This window comes from Alternaria burnsii (genome assembly GCF_013036055.1).
Source record: "Alternaria burnsii strain CBS107.38 chromosome Unknown 731, whole genome shotgun sequence".
In the NCBI taxonomy this organism is placed as follows: Eukaryota; Fungi; Ascomycota; class Dothideomycetes; order Pleosporales; family Pleosporaceae; genus Alternaria; species Alternaria burnsii.
The window spans coordinates 561,489-584,030 of NW_024066115.1; the positions used below are offsets into that span (position 1 = coordinate 561,489).

General features: G+C 51.4%; 7 protein-coding genes across 7 annotated transcripts; 4 read left to right on the forward strand and 3 right to left on the reverse strand.

Annotated features, from left to right (window-relative positions):
* Nucleotides 1–2,852: 2,852 nt before the first annotated feature.
* On the reverse strand, nt 2,853–4,378 carry GT037_006852 (uncharacterized protein; the record flags this gene model as incomplete). Its single annotated transcript, XM_038931899.1, has 3 exons — nt 2,853–3,520; nt 3,570–4,197; nt 4,247–4,378. The coding sequence occupies 3 exons, from the start codon at nt 4,376–4,378 to the stop codon at nt 2,853–2,855; spliced, it is 1,428 nt and encodes a 475-aa protein (XP_038785371.1).
* A 1,109-nt stretch (nt 4,379–5,487) lies between these two features.
* On the reverse strand, nt 5,488–6,651 carry GT037_006853 (uncharacterized protein; the record flags this gene model as incomplete). The annotated part of the gene is made up of 3 exons (XM_038931900.1): nt 5,488–6,329; nt 6,382–6,534; nt 6,585–6,651. 3 exons carry the CDS (start codon nt 6,649–6,651, stop codon nt 5,488–5,490), a joined length of 1,062 nt encoding a protein of 353 aa, XP_038785372.1.
* A 211-nt stretch (nt 6,652–6,862) lies between these two features.
* GT037_006854 (actin-crosslinking protein) lies at nt 6,863–7,717 on the forward strand (the record flags this gene model as incomplete). The annotated part of the gene is made up of 2 exons (XM_038931901.1): nt 6,863–7,165; nt 7,304–7,717. The coding sequence occupies 2 exons, from the start codon at nt 6,863–6,865 to the stop codon at nt 7,715–7,717; spliced, it is 717 nt and encodes a 238-aa protein (XP_038785373.1).
* Nucleotides 7,718–9,219: 1,502 nt separating this feature from the next.
* Nucleotides 9,220–10,617, forward strand: GT037_006855 (uncharacterized protein; the record flags this gene model as incomplete). Its single annotated transcript, XM_038931902.1, has 1 exon — nt 9,220–10,617. One exon carries the CDS (start codon nt 9,220–9,222, stop codon nt 10,615–10,617), a length of 1,398 nt encoding a protein of 465 aa, XP_038785374.1.
* A 432-nt stretch (nt 10,618–11,049) lies between these two features.
* On the reverse strand, nt 11,050–12,437 carry GT037_006856 (s-glutathione dehydrogenase; the record flags this gene model as incomplete). Its single annotated transcript, XM_038931903.1, has 2 exons — nt 11,050–12,031; nt 12,082–12,437. 2 exons carry the CDS (start codon nt 12,435–12,437, stop codon nt 11,050–11,052), a joined length of 1,338 nt encoding a protein of 445 aa, XP_038785375.1.
* Nucleotides 12,438–13,928: 1,491 nt separating this feature from the next.
* On the forward strand, nt 13,929–16,256 carry GT037_006857 (lysyl-trna synthetase; the record flags this gene model as incomplete). The annotated part of the gene is made up of 4 exons (XM_038931904.1): nt 13,929–13,983; nt 14,488–14,805; nt 14,853–15,023; nt 15,073–16,256. The coding sequence occupies 4 exons, from the start codon at nt 13,929–13,931 to the stop codon at nt 16,254–16,256; spliced, it is 1,728 nt and encodes a 575-aa protein (XP_038785376.1).
* A 3,203-nt stretch (nt 16,257–19,459) lies between these two features.
* Nucleotides 19,460–21,898, forward strand: GT037_006858 (uncharacterized protein; the record flags this gene model as incomplete). Its single annotated transcript, XM_038931905.1, has 6 exons — nt 19,460–19,578; nt 19,637–19,748; nt 19,802–19,912; nt 19,975–20,070; nt 20,122–20,377; nt 20,424–21,898. The coding sequence occupies 6 exons, from the start codon at nt 19,460–19,462 to the stop codon at nt 21,896–21,898; spliced, it is 2,169 nt and encodes a 722-aa protein (XP_038785377.1).
* Between the last annotated feature and the right edge of the window lie 644 nt (nt 21,899–22,542).

Below are 22,542 nucleotides of genomic sequence, written 5' to 3' on the forward strand. Positions count from 1 at the left end.
GCTCGACGACGTTCGGTTACAGATGACCAAAGGGACTGTGCATGCAACAGAAGTACGAAGAAAGAGCACGTGCTAGTGAAGAGTACTACCATAGTAGACATGTTCGCTTCAAACGTGTCACTTCATGCGTGTTTCCCACACATTACGCAGTCTTCTCCGCCATAGCCTCTTTACATATTCCATGTCATTCTCTCCTGTTCATTATTCCAGACTCGCTACTCTGGGGCGACATCTATTGAACTCACTTAAATAGCAGAGTGATTCGAGCAGAGGGTATATGGCGGAGAAGATTTACACCTATTCACATGTCAGCTAGCGTCATTGATAGCTGCCGTGAATAGGAAGACATTTCCATAGGAAGACCTCAATTTTGATCTCCCTCTTGAGACGGTCCTTGAGGACCCCGTTCAAGTTTTCCTGTAATTGACAGCTTGCATTTAGTCAATAGAATGTTAGATGCCAACCGTTCAATCAACAACGCCCATAGAGTCACTCCTTTGCTACAATAATGAATCACCAGAGGCGTATAAGGCGTCACTATCAAGTTCCTCTCAGTTTTCCTATACACAATCCAAAATCTTCACCATACAAGCAAGCCATAGCAAAGCACGTTGACAACCAATCTGAAGCATTCTCGTAATCCATACTCACAAAAAGCTTGATATCGAGAAAAGAAATGCCCATAAACCCTGATCAAAACGCTTACCAAGACCAACACTACTACCAACGCCACGACATGAGTTCTATGCCGAGACAAGGCCTTATGCTTCCTCGCATAATGACAGAGCGACAGGGCGCGGGTGATAGAAGACACTACATTCGCAATCCGCAGTTGAGAAGACTACCTTCAATAAACAGACAAGGCCTATTATGGAGGGGATACAATCATCGTTCTTTGGAGCCCCGTGGTTGGTACTGATGGGTATTGACGAGATGGAGAAGCAAATGAGAAAAGACCTCCGAACGAATTATTGAACAGGGCAGAAGATGAGAGGACACAGTGACTTCTGTACAGTTATAATGGGCGCGCACCTATCTTGCAGATAGTTACTCGTTGGAGTGATCTCTTCGTGTTTATCAGAATTGCGACATTTTGCATGCTTGCCATCCAAATCATTTGATGCCTTGTGTAGCAAAGCCTGCCTGCTTGGTGAATGCAGGCCTAGTGTCATGCCTTCTTTGAATGCTAATTGTCTGCCTCTCACGTTTGCAGTTGCTTCTCTTGGCGGAGAGACTTTCATCGGCCGGAATGCAGATGGAGGACGTGGGGGAGTAAAACGCGATCGAACGCAGAGTGAGTCCATGTACACAATAGTAAGTGCGTCTTCCCTCAACCACACAGCCCATAAAACCGCATGTCAGAGCTGCCTGAGCAGCTGGTACCAAGCAAAAGATCGCTCGCCAAGTACCCGAGACCCTCACTCATCGCGACGAAGCGTAGCAAGAGACACCAAGTGTTCGATAATACGACTACATCGAAGAGAGAAACTAAACACCTCTTAGGACAGAGTATTCCTTCCTACTGCAATAAAGCGTATTAGGTCTTCATAGACATAAATAGAAAGCTTAGCAGACTACAACGCTACTCATCTTTATAGGTTTTCTTATTAGGAGACAATGTAGACTGCAAGGTATACCTTATTATTTTTGTATCTGTCTGGTTCTTTCCTTGTATGAGGTAATACAAGACCCGATCGTCAACGTCTTGGTAGAGCTTGCTCGAGGCAGAAAGAGGCAGTCCTAGCGTTGGCGGGAGCGAAATCGACGATGACGTTTCTACAGGAAAAAACCGTCGACTGCACAGGTCGTTAGGTGGCCCATCGCAGGGCTTTCTCCATCGAGACCCCAACCCCATCGATCCCGGCCCCCACACCTTCCAAATCACAGTGGATAGCAGATATACATGCGACACAAGCATTGCCCTCTTACATCCTGTATCGCGCAAAGATATTGACCGGCACACCGCCATCATGCGCAACACACATGCGTCCACGCAGCAGCACCACACACCACACCAGCCGCCACAGCCAACGGGGATAACGGCGTGGGTATAGCAACGCCAAGAGACCCTTGTGGCTAATGTCCCTCAAGCGGCAGTTAGCAGCGAGCTTGGCAATAAGCTTAAGAAGTTGTTGCATGTGGCTCGTGATGCCGTCCGGATTTCTTGGTCAAGTAGAGTGGGCTGGATTCTTGTAGGAATTGGGTCCGCTGCAGGGATATACGTCATTGCAGGCTGCGTATCGGGGACCGTTCTGGAGGAATTGGGAAGGTGTGGATTGGGGCCGTTCCTGAAGGAGTGGTTTTTCTGACGGATGGGGGAGATAGGCGGTGGCCGGATGGCGCAATTTCTCGGTGGTTTTTTTTCTTTGTGTTGTCGCATGATGACTATTTGTGATGATACTTCCAATAATGAGGCGGCCAAGATTTGATGCTTCAAAGATCTGCGGGAACTTATTCCTGACCAAAAAGGTCACGAGGATCGGACCGGAGGTGATATGGGGTGCACAATGCAATATTGAGGCATTTGAGATTTGAGTTGATGATTTGTTGAATTAGATAATCTGTTGAGCTTTCGACTCCCTTGCTTCGCTATACAGTGCCGGCCAAATCTTGTCGTTGCGACACGAGAACATTTCCCTTGTCTAAGAAAGCTCTATGCTTTATGCTGATTGCTGCCCATACCAAAGAAACTCCATGAAATGCGACGAATGCTGGTATCCGCATATGTAGTAAACCCAAACAAAGGAAATCGTAAAACCGAAAATGAAACCCGACAACAAGGAAAACCGAGCAGGAGGTTCTCGTCTGTAACTCCCGATGATGATGCTTGTAATTTTGCGCATTGTGTTGATTTAAGCCATGCTTGCGACACCGTGCTTCTCGTCTTCGTTCTTCTCGAACATCTTGTCCTCAAGCCACTTGGTGGCTTTCGCGCATTGTGCGTCGACGTATGTGGTCCAGAAGTGAGCGATGGTGTATTCGACGACGAAGAAGATGGGAATGGCGAGGGCCCAGACCAACCAGTTTGTAGACCTGGGAATGTAGTGCTCAATGGCTTCGCCCTGACCATCCTTTGGCTGCTCGACGTGGTACGGTGCAGTGCTGAATCCGTAAATCAGGCGAGCTAGGCCAACCTTCATGACCGTTCCGTGGGTAAGGTATACGGCGAAACTGTTGCGGCCAACCCACATGAAGAGCTTGTTCGAGAACATGCTCTGCAAAGAAGGCGATAGCCAAATTCCGGTGACCATCAGATCCCATCCGATAGCAGTCCAGCGTTTAGGGTAGCTTGCTGCACCCTGAGGAATAATCCAGTCTCCAATATTCTTAAGTTGAACAGACCAAGCCGACCACTCCCAGTGCTCTCCGGGGTAGCACGCCACATACCAGCCGAGGATGATGAGGAATGCGGTCGCAATACGTCGAGCCTTGACACGGCTATTGATGAATTCGCGGAAGCTCTTCTCGGAGCCGAGATCACAGAGAATGACACCGTAGAGGAACTGACACTCGAAAGTTTCTAGTGATGTTAGTGGTTGTTGCGAGCAAGTTCAGCGATCAATACATACCCTTCTCAGGGCTAGTGCGCATCCAGTACCACAGGAACAGAACCATGCAGGTAAAGAGGCGCATGCGGAACTTCATGAAGACAGTGGCGAAGAGCAAAACGTAGATGAGGAAAGCACCTTGCAGCAGAGGCAAGAGAGCCCACTGGTGGTCATCGTATTCGTTATTGGCGCCGGACCAAGACGTCTGGAAGTTCTTGATCAATCGTGGGATTTCCGTATCAAGGCCACCGATGTTGGTAGGGACTGAACGACGGAACCAGTGAGAGTCGCTCAGGTGGGCAACCTCGAAAGCACCAATCTGGGCAAAAAACCACGCAATAACCAGAGCAATGGTCGCGGGCATAATCAGTCGCGGTGGGCGACGGAAAGCAGATTTGCCCAGTGTCTCCAACGCAGCTGGAACGTTTCCAGATTTGGCCTGTCGAAGTGGTTTGATGGCGCATACGTAACCGGTGAGAAAAGCAAACATGGTAACACCGATACGGCCTTGGAATGGTAATCGGAGGAAGGGCAGTTGCAGTAGTTGCGGTGCTGCATTCTCGTTGTCACGCGGTGACCAAAGGCTGTAGTCCCAAGCCCGGCATAAATGTGTTACGACAACCCAGAACGAAGCGACTCCACGAACACCCTATGACGGTTAGCAGACACCCATGTCTGGCTAGACTATGACAGCCTACCTCAACCCAAGTAACATTCTGGCGATTGTTGGAAGCCATCTTTCCGGGACCAGCGGCGGGTTCCAAAGGAGTAGCAAGGCTCGAGATGGTGGCGCGCGCGAGCGATAACGGGGCCTTTGCTAGGAAAGACATACGCATGCAGACGACTTAACGACTGATGATGGGATATACAGGCCCCAAGTGGTGATGTGTAAGAACGCTCAGCGATTGCAGGAAGACAAGAGAGGGAAGAAAAATGAGCGACAGTGACAGCTATAGAGGCTGCATTGGTGTGGATAGAATCGAACCAAGAAGGAGGTTAAGTGCATGGCAAGGGTGCAAGCAAGTTCCCCCATGCGAAGACGGCATCTCGGATAGGCTCTCTTGGCATGATAGAGATGCGTCGAGAAGGAATAGGGATTTTTGGCCGTCTAATTGGCTTTGGGGCTGAAAGGGGGAACAAGCGCCGAGCCAGCATGGGGGGCCGCGTAATAATCGTCGGTGGATGGTGAATGTTCCCCACCGGTTTCAGGCCTTCTATTTCTTGGCAACAAGCCGCCTGCATGGGCAATTCGCTGTGGCGGTGACAGAGGATGCGCCAACCGGGATTCGGCACTGCACGCAAGAAAACGAATATAGTGATTGTGTTGGCACTGCCTGTGGCTAGAGGAACGGGTGCTTGCCTAGGGATGCGCAGAGGTTGCGTTGCATCCATGGCGAAAAACCTTGGACGTGTGGCGCAACATTGGAACCTAAAGCAGCGCGTCTTCGGGTCTCAGTACCCACCCTCCACGTTTGGCCGGCGGCTGACAGTGGGTGAGATCGTCGACGTAGATTAGATGACAGCCGCTGTTTTGTGTGTTTCAACTTTCGAGGCCGCGCAATGTGTGTAGCGCGTCTCACAGCAACGTCCTAGCGCGCTTCGACGACAAAGAAGTGCGTACAGGACGACGCGTTGTATCATGCGTAGATTAGGAGCCTCATTTCGGCATTGTGGATAATGATTCAAGCGCTGGCATCGTTACGAAGCCACAGCTGACTGTCGTGGCATGTAATTCTGGCGATTTCAAAATGCCATCTGTCAGCATGCATGCGCCATTTGGGTTTTTTCTGTTGACTCAGGTCCCGGGTACCTTGGGCAGGAACGCCCGGGAGCTTGGCAGCCCTGTAAGATCAGCGGGTGAGATGCGTGATGTCATTATACATGTCGCCTATTGACTGACTTGAGGTCTATTGCTCGCTACACCAACACCGCTTGAGCCTCAGTGGTTCTTCTCAACAATTTCCTTGGCAAAGGCCGCAAAGTCTCTCTTTTCGTCAACCTTTTCCCACAGATTCGGCTGCGTGAACACGGCTAGTGTGTTTCTCGCTACTTTCCCTCCAGCTGCAGCACCTCTTACGAAATGAGGCACAGCTTTGAACTTGCCCTTTGTGATGATCTCCAGTGCTTCGCCAGTCTGGAAAGCGAGGCAGTCGCGGGGTATGCTGACCTTTGTGACAGTACCGGTGCGGGAGTGAATGTAGAGACCTGCCTTGGGATCCGGTGAGCGGTCGAGTTCTTGAAGAGGCGCGAATGATGTACCGGTCTTTGGGGGACTGACGGCTTCGTCGACAAACATGGCCGAGGTGAGACCTGTGAGACAACCATGATCAAGATGAGTGGCACACCAGTCGTCCTCATCACCACCGGATGGGTCGGGGGCTGACGAGGGGCTGGGGAAGTAGTGCAGTAGTCTGGCTTTGGTCGAGACACTTGTCTTGACTACATGCTCAAGGTACCCTTTCTGGTAGCCGTCGATGTTGGCTTCGGCGTACTTATCGCAGGCACGGGCAACCAATGCGGCTATGTCGATGATGAGAGTGCACAGCTCACGGAAGGTGTCCTCGAAGCCTGGCAGGAGCTCTTGGGAAGGCCAAACGTTGGGCGCTGTGTACTCTGGGAAAGATGGGTACTTTTCAGCGAATGACTTTTGCTGCTCTTCGAAACCATTGGCACAGTTGACGTAGTACGAGCCCTTGAGGGTGTCATATCTGCCGTCCTTGAGGGTCTCCTTTCCACAACTCCAGCCAACTAGCCATTTGGATGCCGGCGATTCAAGTTTGGCTGGTCATGTATTAGTTTCAATCCCGTTAGGGTGTCTGGGGACACGGCTCACCTAACTCGTCTTCTGGTAGATTTCCCAGAGCAGAGGCGTATGACAATAATTTATGTCGCAGCTCATGGAATTTGGAAGGCATATCCTTTACAACAATAATGCCCAAGCTAGACGATCCGAAGGCATCTTCGAGTAGAGAAAAGTCTACATGGTCTACAGAGATATCAGCCACTGTGGGTTGTGGTGATGCAAAAGCCACTCACTATTCTTCAGAGCGTCTAGACCTACGGCGACGGCACTCTGGCTCACTGCAGCGTTAGCGTTGGCCATTGTAGTCGTCGAGCAAGATGCAGTGACTGATGATGCTATTCACACTCAATAGCCAGTACTGCTTCTTTATCGTGATCTCGTAGTGCGGGTTTGGTCTCGTCTGATCAGAATCTCGACTGCACCTGCCTGATTTGCTTCAGCCTCGGCCAACTCCGATCTCTCAGCTCCGACGCCTAACCACCACCACCACCACCATCGCGGCGCCATCACCATGCCCAAGGCACTCCACTTCAAGGGTGACAAGAAGGTCAAGAAGCGCAGAAAAGCTGCCGACCCTTACGACGCCGACGAGAAGCCCTCGAAGCAGCTTACGACCAGCGCACCTGCCGAGGCCGAGAGCGACGACTCTTGGGTGAGCGCAGATGCGCCGACAGACATCTCGGGACCAATAGTTATCGTGCTGCCCACCGACTCACCGAACACGTGTCTGGCATGCGACGCCAACGGAAAGGTCTTTGCAAGCGAGTTGGAGAACATAGTCGAGGGCGATGTCGCGACGGCTGAACCGCACGATGTGCGCCAGGTCTTCGTCGCGAATCGCATCGCTGGCACCGAACAGCTCAGTCTGAAGGGCCATCACGGAAGGCACGGAGCTTCAGCGGACATGCAAAAGACGCGACTGACGTGATGTAGATATCTGAGCTGCGACAAGTTGGGCGTCCTAAGCGCGACCGCGACCGCCATCTCTCCCGAAGAAACCTTTGTCGTCGTTTCCGTGCCCGACAATCCCTCCGCCTTCTCCCTGCAGACTGCCCGCGACAAGTTCCTGACCATCGACGGATCGTCTGGGAAAACCCCAGAACCACGGGGCGACGCCGAACACATAGACTTCAGCACCACTTTCCGCATACGCATGCAAGCCCGCTTCAAGCCGCGGCTCAAGGCGAGCAAGGAAGACAAGGCGAATGTCAAGATTAGTCGCAAGGAGCTACAAGACCAGATTGGCCGGCGTCTCAACGACGATGAGGTCAAGAAGCTAAGGAAGTCGAGGGTCCAGGGCAACTTCCATGAGACAGCCTTGGACATGAAGGTCAAATCTAGCCACGACAAGTATGCCAGCATGTGAAGGCCCCATCGTATCAGCCATGGTGCCTCAGTAGCAACAAGGCTTTGCGTCGCTGCATGGTGCCGCAGAGACACCACAAGCCAACCTTGGCGTCCACAAGCAACGGCTGCACCCGCGTCACACCATGCTATGCATATAGCCAATCCTATGGATGCGACACTGCAAGGCCGCGTACCCTTCATGCGCCACGACCCGGAACTGGTTTCGAAACGGCACGCGCCACAACTCTGTGGCTAGGCGTCTGGCTGGGCACAACCTAGTATCCGTGTACCCAAGACCGCTGGTGCGGTTGAGCGGCAACTTGTCCTATCTCAACAATACAACACAGACTGCCAGCACGTCGCACACGGTCGTTTTGTTTTTGTTGTTTCGCGGACCCCGTATCAATAGCCAAGAGAAACGAATACGTCTTTTGCAAGACCTCCGTGCATTCTTTCTTTTCCTTCTTTTCTTTTTGTTCGTCCGCGTTTTGTCGACAGATGTAATCATGACGAGTCTGCAAGCAAGATCAGCGTCAGCTGCGAATGACTTGTGCTTGAGTGACTGGTCAGATGAAGCATGCTGTGCCGGCTGAATAATCACTACCAAAGACGCATACGATAGCAAACAAGTCAGTCGTCTAGCAGATTGGCTCATGGCCGACTTTCTTGTGATGAACAACATGATTAGGACTCTTGCACTCCGATCACAGCACCGACCGAATGACCCAAGGATCGATTTACTGGCTAGACATAAAGTCTCCATACCCAAAGCTGAACATGCAAACTCAACAGTACGACTGTCTAAGCATATTCGTAATGCTTCTAGGAGAAATAGATACGTCCTCCTCGCCAGTATCGTACGAATATCCAATTAGCGGTTTCGCTCCGAGGCCTGGGGATGTTGGTAATTCACAGACATAGAAAAACTGGTAGATGGTCGAGCTGATTTGAGCCTCTGACAAGAACCCTGTTTCCATTGTCTGACAAACCATGATTTGAACTAGAAAGTCTACTCCAGCGCAAACCATGCAAGCAGCACAAAGCTAGCTAACATCCGTGATCACTGGACTGAGCCTGAAAGGAACATACAATTTTCTATTGCCCGGCCTATATAACTGCGGTATCTTGTGATTGTTTTCACAGTACTCAATGGTTAAAGGTCTACAATAGTAGGTCGGTGAATGCTAGGAATCGGTAAATCGCCGCGCTGCGAAGTAGAACCGCCTTTCACCCATCTCCACATTTGAGCCTAGGTTCGAGGATCCATGCCTCGCAATCGATCTGAGTGGACATTCACAGGTAACAAGGCTCGGGAGTCTTATTACCACAACTTCACGTAAGTCTCCACCACACCAACCGTGGTTAGACATTCGCGACCACAGTTATATAGTCCGACCTGCACACACCAAATAAAAAATCACTCGCAGTTCTGAAAAGCCAATCTTCTCACTCTGGTATACCGCCACTTCAGACCATTTGGAAGATTTCACGGCTGCGTAACACATCGCACACACGACCATCATGCCTGGCCAGTACTTGCAAGAGGACTGGAAACTTATCAACGCTGCCACACCTATCCTGTGCTTCATCACAGCCATACTATACGCCCTCTATATTCTCTCCTTCCCACCAACCAGGCGCCTCTACCGCAAACTCTCCATCTTCATCCTCGCCTTACCAACCTGGTATGCATTTCGATACTCGGATCAACTCTGTCCACACTTCTTGATAAATGACACATTTGCGCGGACGTGTCTAATATGGTTCGCACACATGAGCTACGAAGTCTGCATCGTAGAATTTGCGCCGGTTCTGCCAAAGGAGAAGCAAGACATGGGAGAACAGGGACAAACCAAAGAAAGAGTCAAACAAGGATACAAAGTTCTTTTCGATCGGAACCACACGCAGGTGCTTGAACAGAGACAACAGCACAAATCACCGACAAACTCCAATGGAATTTCGGCATTGAAAGAAAAAACTGGAGAAGAGCAATATATAGCAACCAATAAGAAGACCGACGAACCTATCTTGCGGAACACTCGCATCCAACACGGCGTTGTGCTACCTGAGAAAGAAGGCCATGGCTACTCGCGCTGGAGATTTGTCGGCTACCATGTCCTCAAGGGGCTCGTTTACTATGGCCTCCAAAGGCTGTTCGACCTCTACGAAACACGCTACTCCCCTCTTGTCCTACCGCCTAGCGCATATATGACACCAGGGCTCTTGAAATTCTTCCAGCAACTGCCAACATCTATAGACTACCAAGAGATAACCTGGCGGTTGGAGTTCACGTTCGACTGGTGCATCTTGTCCTTATGGATGTATGAAAGCTATCACAGTATGTTCGCCGCTCTCTACGTCGGTTCGGGGCTAGACGGCCCGGAAGAATGGTCTACAGCTCTCTTTGGCCCATTTAGTAACGCGTGGTCGGTGAGAAGGTACTGGTCGAAGCATTGGCACAATTATGTCTATCACTCATTCTCAGGCCACATCAAATGTGTGACGAGAGGCTGGCTGGGTATGAAGCGCGGTGCAGTCACGCGATTGGTCGAGAATACGCTTGTCTTCTTCGTATCCGGCCTTATGCACTCACTCGTTCGGTGGCAACAGAACCCTTCTGGCGATTGTTGGTCTATCACATGTTACTATGTTGCGCAGATTCTACCTATGATATTCGAGTGGTGTGTGGCGACTCAGTGGAGCAAGGTGCGGAGACTGTTAGGATTCAGGTCAGACGCAAGGTGGCTGCATAGCGCAGAGTATGCTATCGGGTATTTGTGGATCATCGCCTGGTTTCTTTTCAGTGTGCCAAAGTACTACCAAACGAGGATGGCGTGGTCAAATGTGAAGAGGCTTAAGACTTTCATAGCGGAGTTGGAGGCTGCTCGAGCTCTCAATGAGACGAGCACAGAACGGTAGAGGGTAGAGAACGGTCGCAGCTCCAGCATGCGAAAGGAATAAGTCAAGTTTATATCATGGGACAATACTTACCTTCTTGCGACTCATTAAGCTCAAGTATTTGATGGTCTGACAACGTCGCCTCCATTGCATATCATGGGACACATTGTCAAACCATGATGGAGAATGGCCAGAGTTGAATTGTCATAACACCCCGTCCTTTTGTCATGCATATCGATTGGGTTTGTGCGTCGACGAAGTTTCTACCTACAATAAGCCTCAGATGGTAGTGTTAGCTGTCAGTTGAATCGAAATGATGATGCATACATTAACAGATTTACATCTTTATCAAAATACGTCATTGACGGCTATATATTCATGTAATAATTATTTACTTCATTCTTGTTGGTATCATTAAACTATGCTACATGTTTTGGTATAATGAAAGCAGGCTTAGTACCTGGTCAACTCAGGGCTACCTTTCGACGCTGGGAAACTCCACTTGGTCTCAACAAAGACCTTCTGCATGCCATCCTCCTTCTTCTCGAACTTGTAGTAGACCTTGTCCAAGTCTTCAAGGCGAACACGGTGGGTGACCATCTTCATCGGGTCGATGCGTTTCTCCTGGATCATCTGGAGGAGAGACTCCCAGTACATGTGAACAGGTGCTTGACCGTTACCAATAAGACGAATACCACGCTCCATAAGAGAACCGATGTTGAAGTGGTTGGTGAAGCCGACATATACACCAGTAATACCACAGCGACCCATATTCCGTGTGCTGGTAATCATCTCGTTGATGAGCTCGCTGGTGTCGGTCTCGAGACCGAGCATCATCTCGAAGTAATGTGCCCAGCCCTTGGCATACTCACCGGCAGCACACTCAATGCTGACGTCTGGACCGCGGTTGTTGCACATCTCCTTGAGCTTGCTTGTGACAGACTCGCCCTTGGCCAATGTAGAGAAGTCGAGAGTATCGACATTGGGATATCTGGCCTTGACGAAGTCGAGACGCCAGTTAGAGTCGATCATGATGACCCTGGATGCGCCTTGCATCAAAGAGAAATCCGCAGCCATTTGTCCAATCGGGCCGGCTCCCCAAATGGCGACTACATCACCCTTGTTGACACCAGTGTCGACAACAGCGTGCCATGACGTGCACAGAACGTCAGAAAGGAAGAGACCCGCCTCGTCAGGAACATCATCGGGAAGCGGCAGTAGGTTGACGTCACCGTATGCCACGCGAGTGTACTCTGCTTGACCACCAGCATATCCACCAGTGAAGTGAGAGTAACCGAACATGCCTGCTGTCCGGCCGCCGTACATTGCGTTCTCGATTGTGTTTGAGTTGGTCTTCTCGCACTGTGAAGACAGCTTCTGTTTGCAGTAGTAGCAGTCACCGCAGGCGATCTGGAAGGAGGCAACGACTCGTTGACTATATTTTATTAGCGATGCCTCTGAGCACAAACTTCGAGATAGACGTACCCCTTCTTGAATTTTGTGACACCGGGGCCGCACTCGTCGACGACACCACAGAACTCGTGTCCGAGAATGTCGCCCTTCTGCATCTCCACGACAGTGCCGTGAAGCAAGTGCAGGTCAGAACCGCAGACTGTGGAACCAGTGACCTTGACGATAACGTCACGATCCTCTAGAATCTTGGGCTTCGGTGTGTCAATCATTCGGACCTCGTTCTTGCCGTACCACGCCAGAGCCTTCATTGTCTCAGAGTAGTCGGCTGTACTCTCATCGTTGCCAGGGTTGGTGACGTTCTGCGCGGTGGTGGCGTTATCGCCATGGCCAATGACCTTCTCGGCCTGGCGAGCTGCTTGGGACATCATCTTGGGCGTAGGTTCGATGTGCAGCTGTTATATGAAGAGTAGAAAGTGCTCAGAGTTGAGAAGGGTCTGATAGAGAGAGATGAAGACGGAGAAGTGACAACATGCGCAGAGTGCCTACCTTTTCAATGCTAACAGAGACAAAACCGATGACATATTGCCAACATGTGACGTTGAATTTGCAGCCTTCTTACAACTACCGCGAACCAGAAGATTATCCGCCCCCTTGTACATACGCTTGGAGGGGCTAGCCTAACGTCATGACACGCCATGGAGGGGTACAAGTCCGCTCTACGCGAGCTGAACAGGTGCGGATTCGGAAATGCCATGTGCTGGCGCAGATCGACGTTGATGACGGGAATTCTGACGAGCGTCATGGCGATGTCATGGCGGGGCAACACGCGCTTCGCGTTTCGCCGTTGGAGCTAGACAGGGAGCTATGGCCAGACCACCGAGTATGCTCGGAGCGGCCTTCGCTCGGCATATAGGATTGATGTCGTATTAAGCTCGGGGTGTTGATATGAGAGACAAACCGGATTAATCGTGACGTGCAAGAGTAAGAGGCATGTGGAACTGATCCTTTGGAGTTGACGTGGAGGCATACATGGTAGAATAGTGATGGGCTTCAAGCCAGCGGCAACGCGAGGACTTATATGCTTGCGACTGAGGACCATGATGGTGGATCGAGCATCCGGATCATTGATAAACGCTGAGAATCCGGGGAGTTGACATGCATCAAACTCTTGGTGAACGGACTGGGTAAGTGCCGACGCAGGTACAGACACTTCGTTTGTTGCCATGTGCGCCAGATTGAGGAGCGTTAGCAGTAAGACGAATGGCTCGACCAAGTCAGCGACAACTTTTAGGCTGCTATTTGCACTTGAGAGTCATGGCGTCTTGTTCATGCACCCCATATAACAGAAAAATCAAACATGTAGAGATAATAAGCTCTACCTTACAACTTACGTTAGCTCCTAACAACAGAGATTATAAAGATTAATAGTATTGTAGACTTTTAGATTCTCTATAAATATTTATATAGCTGTAATATAGTTTGCTGTAGTAGGAAGAAGTACTCTGCTCTTATAAGATGTTTAGTCCATAAGTGGAGATCAAAGCCAAAAATCGAAGTCCAGATTCCAGCAGGACATCAGGATATCTAGTGGGAAGATAGGTACAGACAGCTACCTCCAAAGCTAGTAAAATCAGGATGTCCTGACAATGCTCTAGCTTTCTAGCAACCCTCAGGTCTGCTCAAGATTCCGCCTATACTAAACCCTCTACATCCTTGGCAGCACCACGATGGCTTGAGTTGGTCGGGTAGACATCCTCAATCATGGCCGCGCTTTGTCATTCAGTCAAACTTCTTCCTCAACCCAATGCACAAGGCACTGGAATCAATGAAAAAAAAAAAGCCGCAGTGGCAGACCAGCAAAAATTGCCCCGCTGAAGCCCCCGAAGGAGATTCATGACAACACCACACCCCGCTGTGCAATGGAGGCGACGTTGTCAGACCATCAAATACCTGAGCTTGATGAGTCGCAAGAAGGTAAGTATGCTGGCCAGATTTGGGGCCGGGGGAAAGCTAGAATATAAGCACAAATATGCTTGGCACGCTAGTGAGTCACGTGACTGCGCACAGCCGCTTTGCGCTCGCTTGACGGCTCAACTGCGGATGGGCCGAGCTTTGGCAGTCTGAGGTGAAAGTTCTCTCACCTCGACATTCCATTCATTACTTGTCATCGGCGTGCCGTCACAGGCATGTTCCAGAGAAAGGTAAGTCTACAACATTTCATAACATACACAGCTGTCTTGCGCTGCTTACCAGCGCTCAATGGGTCGATTGATGTGTATTATCAGTCCCGCGTTGAGCTCTGTCAAGCTTCGCAAACGCCGCAGCCCACAGCCCTTCCTATGATGATCCAAAACAACCTTAGAACCGTTGCGAATGACGCCTTCGGGCGGTTGACTTCACTATACCCTTTACTGAAACCGTCTTCATTACATATTCATTATGACACGTTCTCTGCGACCAGTAGCTAACGAGATAAAGGAACCATGAGCCGGCCAACCTTGAACTTTCTCCGCCCATACCTTCATCAGGCTAGTCGCTCCATCAGACCGGAACATGCGCGAGCATATCTCTCTGTTCAGCGGCGCTTTATCCAGAGCCTAGCCGCTGATGCATATACTGGCCCACATGATGTAGAGAAGCAGAAGCGCTTGGAGCACTTGGGCAAGGTGAAGCCCTTGGGCGATTATCACCCTAGGCTGGCTTATTCCGCGGATGCGCAGAACTTGTCGATACGTGATTTCAATGCCAAATACGATGGCATCCAAGAAACAACTCCTGATCGTGTGTCTGTGTTTGGTATGATTCACTACCCGTGAGCACCGGTCCGGTTCTGACAGTGTCAGGAAGGGTGCGCTCAGTGCGACTGCTTGGCTCCAAGCTAATGTTCCTCGATATTGAACGTGATACACAGCGATTGCAGGTCATGGTAGAGCTGAAGAAGCTCACACCTCAAGACGGCCTTGATGAGAACTTTAAGAATTTCAAGAAAGTCGCTCGGGTTGGTGACTGGGTGTGTAAGTGATGAAGCCGTCAAGCTTGATAATAGACTCTAATGCTGCAAAGCCATTAACGGTAACCCCACAAAGACATCCAGTGGACAGCTCTCAATTCTTGCCCTCGACGTACCCCAGATTCTCGCGCCATGCCTTCATCATCTCCCAGAGAGGGTTGACGATGCCGAGACACTTGCGCGACGACCACACATTCACGCGCTCACAAGCGACGAGCCTGGCGATGTCCTTCGTCTCCGGGCGCTGATCTATGACTACGTGCGCACGTACTTCATACAGAGCGGCTTTTTAGAAGTGGAGACACCCATGTTCGACGTTAACGCTGGAGGTGCTATTGCACGACCTTTTGAGACTATCGCAAACGAGCTATCCAATACTCCTATTAGGCTCAGGATAGCACCTGAGCTTAACCTGAAGCGGCTGATTGTTGGAGGACAGGATAAGATCTTCGAGATTGGACGTGCCTTCAGAAATGAAGGTGTGGACAACACGCATAACCCAGAATTCTCAACTTGCGAATTCTACGAAGTTGGCGCGAATCTGCACACAGTCGTCGCCAGGACAGAGCAATTGGTACACGGTCTTCATGCTGCGATTGAGTCATTGAGGTCCACGTACTTCCCTACCCTAGCGTCGCCGGAGGATATCGATTTCGCACAGCCTTTTGCTCAATTGCCCTTCATACCCACAATCGAGCAAGCTTGTGGTTGCAAGCTACCTGATCTTTCATCATCGGATGCTTCCGACAAGCTGTTACAGCTATTTGGTGAGCTGGACCTCGCCATCCCGCCCAATCCCACTCTTCCACGTCTTCTTGATACTCTCGCGGAGATCTACATCGAGCCTCTCTGTAAGAACCCTACATTCATCACCCAACACCCGGAAGCACTTTCTCCCCTCTCAAAGTCATACGTTGACGAGGTCACTGGACAACGTGTCGCATCTCGTGTGGAGCTCTTCATCCACGGCCGCGAATATGTCAACGCATACGAAGAAGAAAACTCGCCGTTCGAACAGCGTCGCAAGTTCATTCAACAGCGTGGCTTCCATCCTAAGGGTGAGGGCGCTATCGACGAGAGTTATCTCGAGGCATTGGAATGGGGTATGCCGCCGACTGGTGGCTGGGGGTGTGGTTTGGACAGACTGGTCATGCTGTTCGCTAGTAAGAAAAGGATTGCCGACGTGTTGCCTTTTGGCACCTTGCGAAATGTTGTTAGTATTGCTAAGACGACGTGAGCGACTTTCTTTTGCGGCAAAGTCGAATCATCTCCAAGAAACAATACATCATTGAGCATATAGTGGTCTATCTTCCTTCCGCAGTACTCAATCTATCTCTCGAAACTACACAAGGCGGCTTGTTGGATCTGTTCACTTGGTAGATCTTCGTTCGCCCCTGATCGAGGAGCAGAATACAAGGCTTGTAGCAGATGCGTAATTTATTAAGCTACTTAGCACTACATCAAAGAGAGAAACTAAACATCTTTTGTGGACCTCAGGTGCCCACCTGCATGAGCTCGAATGCAGTTTGACCGAACACCTCCCCAGTATTTCACGCTCGTTTAGTTTATACACAATGATACAAGTCTTGCTGAGCTAAAATAGCGTGGCTGTTCATACTCTTGATTCTGGTCATGGGTAAGACTAGCGTACATGTGGCTTTTTCAACAGGGCCAGTCTGATCTGAGCTTACTGGGCGAAATTTCAAGTATTCAGAGAGACAAGGATGGTATTTGCCCAAACTTCAACATGGAGGATACAGAGGTCAAGAGAGGGTGGAAACCGGCCGTAACGAGGACATGGTATTCTCTCCGAGACCCAAAGACCGGATTGCTGGTCGAGGAAATGACGGCCTGTTCGGACTGCGTTGCGCATATCAACATCATCTTTCCTTGTCTGAAGCGGATTTTTGCGCCAATTGCGAAATCCAGTGCTATTACGCGACACATGACATCGGCTTCCATGCATTGTTTGGTGATCACCTACACAGACGCGTACGTTCAAGACGTAGTGGAACATTGAACCTCCATGATGCCGCACAGCGTCAGTCGCACGAGGCTGTACATACATTGTGCTTGTCTAAGGCAGACTGCAACAAACAGTATCTCTGATCCTGAGGCGTCGATGTGCTTTTTTAGGGCTGACGACCACCCGAAAAGCACATTCTATGGATTGCAGAAGCGCCCGGAACGGAAGGGAGTTTTTCTAGATAGCTGAGCCCCTCGGGGATTTCATGCTGTGAGCAGCGTCATGGAAAGAGCGGTGGCTTCAGATCTCTTCATCGTGATTCGCATGATCTTCTGAACGGTAAGAGTCTGCAAAGACGGTCTGGCCTGACATGGAAAAAAGAAGAACCGCAAGGCAGTGTAGCTGTTGGTAGGGCGAACCCCGCTTGTTGGAGGTCATTGCAACACTCGATGACAAAGCAGTTTAAGATCGAGATGTCTGTATCCACGCCACTGTTAGTGGACCTCGCTTGCATGCTCGTTTTCCTGTTTAGGGAATTGACAATGGTGAAGAACAAAAAAAACGTCAGCTTTTCGGGTAGTGATCGTACCGGCACACTGGGATGTCGCGTGGCTGTCGCTAGCCGGGATCGCTTTCAGGCCGCCCTTTTTTATGATCTTGAATGCTTGGAGCTATCTGGATGCCAGTACCCGAACCAGTTTAGGAGGATACCGTTGGTGGTGGAGATGCTTGCCAAAGAGACGGTGGGAGTAAGCGCCGATAACGTGAGAGCGGGGTTGCTTCGGTTGGATGTCTACGCAAAGTTATCAACGCGAGTGGGACACCAGGTATGTTTGACACCTTCTTCGAAAGAAAAGTACCACTAGTAGACCAACGTAGCGTGCCTTATGATGTTGGTTTTGGTATCACTTACAGAACCCAGATGGCTACAATTGGTCTCAAGGACACATTCACATCAGTCACTAAGGTGTGTGCAGGGAGTCATGCAAGCCGAAGCTGCAGCCTCCTGTCAGTCATCTGGGAGATTGTTCTGTGCCTGTCGGTCATACAAAGACCGAAAGAAAGACCTGTGCTCCGTGGCGCTTATTGGCAAGCCGCCTTGGGCGCGGCTAATGTCAAACGCGGGAGCGGCGCAGGTCGCACGCAGAAGGGCAGCTCGTGTGTTTGTGAAGACGAACAAGGTGGCTGCCTGTAGGCCAGTAGGTCAGACCAGCGTAGAATATTGGAGACTTGCGCGGCGTGAACTGTGGTAGGTTGGAGTAAGGGAAAATTCTGTGCTTTCGTGTGCAAGTCAAAAAGTTGGAGATGCAATTGGCCAATCTAAGCATCCGAGCGGACGGTAACTGGAGACGCTGACACGCTTGTAGAATCCGGAGATGAGCTAGCGGATATGTGATACCGATGACGATCCTACAGATATAGCAAGAAGAGGCTCTTGAGATGCCATGTGTCGACGAACCGTTGCGAGGAGGAATTCATCACACCATTGAGGCATCCATTTGATGCAAGCCGGCCACGTCGATTGTCGATGGGGCCGGAACTGGAGACAGAGCAAACGGCTAGACGGGCATATTGGCTGTGCCGCACACACTGCTGCTGTCTCAGCGCAGCTGATAGAGCCTTTTGGGGGAGGGTGCATTAGCGTCTCATGGAGGCCTGGCCCTAGTCTTCTGCAGCAACGTTCGCCATGCAAGGAACTAATGCTGGGTGAATAGACGATGCCAAGGGAGTGCTTACCTAGGCTCTGGGGGGGGGTGCCGTAGCCGTCTGTTCTGTCCGGGACGGCATCAGAGTAGTAGAATATAGCGAAGGTGTTCGCACCGTTGGACGGCACATGGACCCAGGTTCCCAGCGATGACTGTTCTAGAGGATCCAGTGTCGTGTCTCTGGCACGCACGGCGCGGGATCGCTCAGCATGGCCGCAATCTAGCGTGGCCCTGGGCGCTTAATCTGCAGTTCATCCCTGAAGCTTAGCAGCTCCCCGGGCGGCGATTCGTCTGCGGCGCCAAGGGGTGGTGGTGAACGGACAGGTGTTGTAAGCGGGCCATGGTGCACGGTCGGGCGAGCATGTTCGCTGCTGGGTACACCAGCTTGACGCCGCCTGCGCTGAGAGTCTCCACCGAGGCAGAGTCGTTGTGTTGAAACAACGACACCACTTTACACGCCGACGCCGTACCTTGAGCCTCTTCCCGGCAGCTGGTCTGCTCTGATAAGCCTCGTCCCGTCCTTCTTTCCCATAGACGCAAGCGCTCTCATCGCCCGCCCGCCCACCCCCCTTCGCGCCGCGCATTCCCTTCTGATTCGTGACTCGCCGCTCAGCCTCGCCAACATTGTCGTCTGGAGTGACAGGCAGCCGATCTGGAGACGGGCCTCTTTTTTTTTTGGTTCCCTCGTGCCCCCCGCCCGCAACAGCGCAGATCCGGCGCAGCTCTGGCGCAGCATCTGTTGTGCCCTCCTCCAGAGCAGCGTGAGGCATGGCAACCGCGACGCAGCTCATGCCGTCACCGAGTGGCCTAAAGTCCATGTCGGCATTCAGCCCCTACACGGACTCGCCCAGCTCGCCGGGCACCTTTGCCCATGTCTTCTCAAATAGGTGCGACGCCCTCGTCTGGAGAGCATTGGGAACTGCGGGCTAACATGGACTCCCCAAGATCCTCGGGTCACACGTCGGACCATCTCCAACCACCACCGAGCCCATACCCGGCTTCCGTAGACCCCTCGCCCGTTGACAGCAACGGCACGAGCCATACCGACCATACTGAGGTGAATCATGTCGTGGCCGCATGTGGGAACACGCGGGGCTGACCCCACTACAGATCGAAGAGGATGCTCAAGAGAATCACCCGAGCGAGGATGGTATGAGCGAGATTAGATCACCGGGCACTGACGACATTGTGAGCCCGGCGAGCCAGGACGGCCAGACAAAGGTATGATATCATGTCAACACATCCATCGTCACCCCTTCACCCAGTCACCTAACCTGTGACAGCCCCATACCCACAAGCTCAACACCGCCGTGCGAAGGGCAGATTCGGACGATGCTCCTCCATCTGTCATCCATGCGCCCGACAGCTTCAAACAGTTTGTGAGTCTCATTCCTGTCGCGGTTGCACCGCATGACTGACGTGCAAGCCAGAGCCGGATGAGCACGTCCGGCGCGTCGTCGAGCGCAAACACGTCGGATCATACCGCGGTTGAATCGCCATCGACGCCGGAAGCCAATATGCTTCCCGATGTTGAAGACAAACAAGCAGCGTCTGCTCACACAACCCCAATTGATACCGCCGTGTCAAACTCGGTTGCAGACCGCAGCACGCCGCGTGCGCAGACAAGACAAGATTTCGAGGAAGACCTTAGACGACGCAGCGTTCGCAAAAGCGTCAATCTCGCTGGTATGTCTCGTCGAGCCTTGTACCCATCACACGCTAATGTGCATAGATATTGCCGAGTACGAAGACCATGCTGCCGTCGAGTCTTCTGCGAGCTCCGTCATCGAGCAGGATGACAGCCAGTCATCACAATCGCAAGACGGCGAATCCATGTCGATTGGCACACAAACAATGGGCCAGGCCATCCACGGTATCCATGAATCAGAAAAGGAAGTCGCTGCCTTGAGAAGTGCACTGGACGAATGCTGGATACTCTGCAACTCGCTGGCCAAACTTAGCCAGCATCACCGGACACGCATGTTCCACTACTCCGGTGGGAGTCCCGATATGCAAGAGCATGCTTGGAGAACATGCTGGCGACTTTGCCAGAAACTTTACGAGAGCAGAGAAGAGAACCCTTCCACGCAGATCCGGCCCACGCTGGAGCTTTGCCGAGACTTTTGTCAAGCACTGTTTGATGTTCGCCAGCGCGGCGATGAAGCTTCAGACTCGGTGCTCAGAGTCAGCTTTGAGCTGAACAACCATCTCTACAACGCACACGATCGCACACTACCGGAAACATTCCGTGAACGCACACTGGATTTCTACTTGACGCTATGTCATCGCCTGATGAAGCAGCGGACTTCTCTTCCAGAAGAGACGGACTCATTGCTGCACGCATGCTGGTCTTTGGCAGAAATGCTATTCAGCCTCCGCCAAAACAGCCGAGATGGCAAGCCCGCCGATGAGGAGCTGCTCGGTTCGGCCATACAGGCATGTTGGGAGTTGTGCGATTTGTTTCGTGAAGGCTGGACACAAGTACGACCGGACCGCGGCACCCCACGACCGACCCAGTATGCCTTTTCGGTCGGCCGGAGTTCTGTTACACATCGATCCCAGGCTGCGTATTCGGACCGGTCTGGACGGTCTTCCAGTGTAAACCAATCGTATCATTCTGCCATCTCCTCGCGACGGGCGACGCCAATCCAGCCAGAGACGCCGACTACAATTTTTGACGATCGCGAAGAGTTCTCGCCAGCGGACGAGCCGAATGTTCCTAACATACTTGTTCTTGGTCCAGAAGCTGGTATGACACGAACTCATGACCGCTGGTCATCCGCTTCCTCCAACCTCTCCACATACTCGGACGCTTCGCACCACACTTCTTCCACGGCTACCGCGGGCCGAGAAGATGCCAACTTAGTTCGCCTGAAAGGGTTGATCATCAAGGCAGCCATCAATACTGGCTACAACCGCCAAATACCCCTCCCAGATTTTATTCGTGCCTTACCGTCCAACAGCTTCGGCGCCGAGACATGGCAGAATCAATTGTTCGACAGCTATCGGAAACTTGTTCTTGCAGACCCAACCCTACGAAACGTTCACACTCAGCCGCTCCGCAGGCTGACGGCGCTTGAGATTGGACGATCTGTGCAATGGTTGGGCCGCAGCGAGGCATTCAAGTGGTTGCGCGAGCTCTATCGTTTTGTCTTTGGGGCTTATCCTGAAGATACCAGTCAGCGTAACCTCATCATCAACGCCTAACGCCCTTTTCTTCTCTTTATACATGGGTCTCTTCTTTCGGATCTTTGGAACATTGTCGGATCACGGGTGTTGTTTGGATGGGCCATTTATTCTATTTCCGCCATATACCCCCAACGCTCTCTCCAGTGCGCGCATCATTCGGTCCCAGCATAGTTTCATCGCATGTTGTAGATTACGGATGCTGCATATTCGCTTCTATGTATACCTTCTCGCTATCCTTGTTATCTTTATGAAGCCTATCGGCCAGTGCACGGTTCCTACATTACATACGAATAATAACCCATTTTCACCCTAACCGCAATCTTTTCGTGATGACCGCAGTATCGTGTTGTGACGCTCAAGCTGAATCTTGCCGTCCAAAGAAGACTACTCAATCTCCGCAATGATGAAGGCGCCATGTGGAGCCTGGTTCATGGCCCGCTGCACAGACCAAGACACCTCGGAAGCTCCCCCCAAAGTCCCCACACGGCGACTCTGCGACGCAGCACTCATCATGTAGTTCCCGGCAAAGCTTTGGCGGTATAGCCTACAACCTTCAATGCCTACGCGCGCGATCAAAGCCATATTCTACACTCGCTTCCATCATGAAAAAGGTGCTTCCTGCAAGATGAGCGCGTCCTAAGGAAACTCTCTAACATCTTATC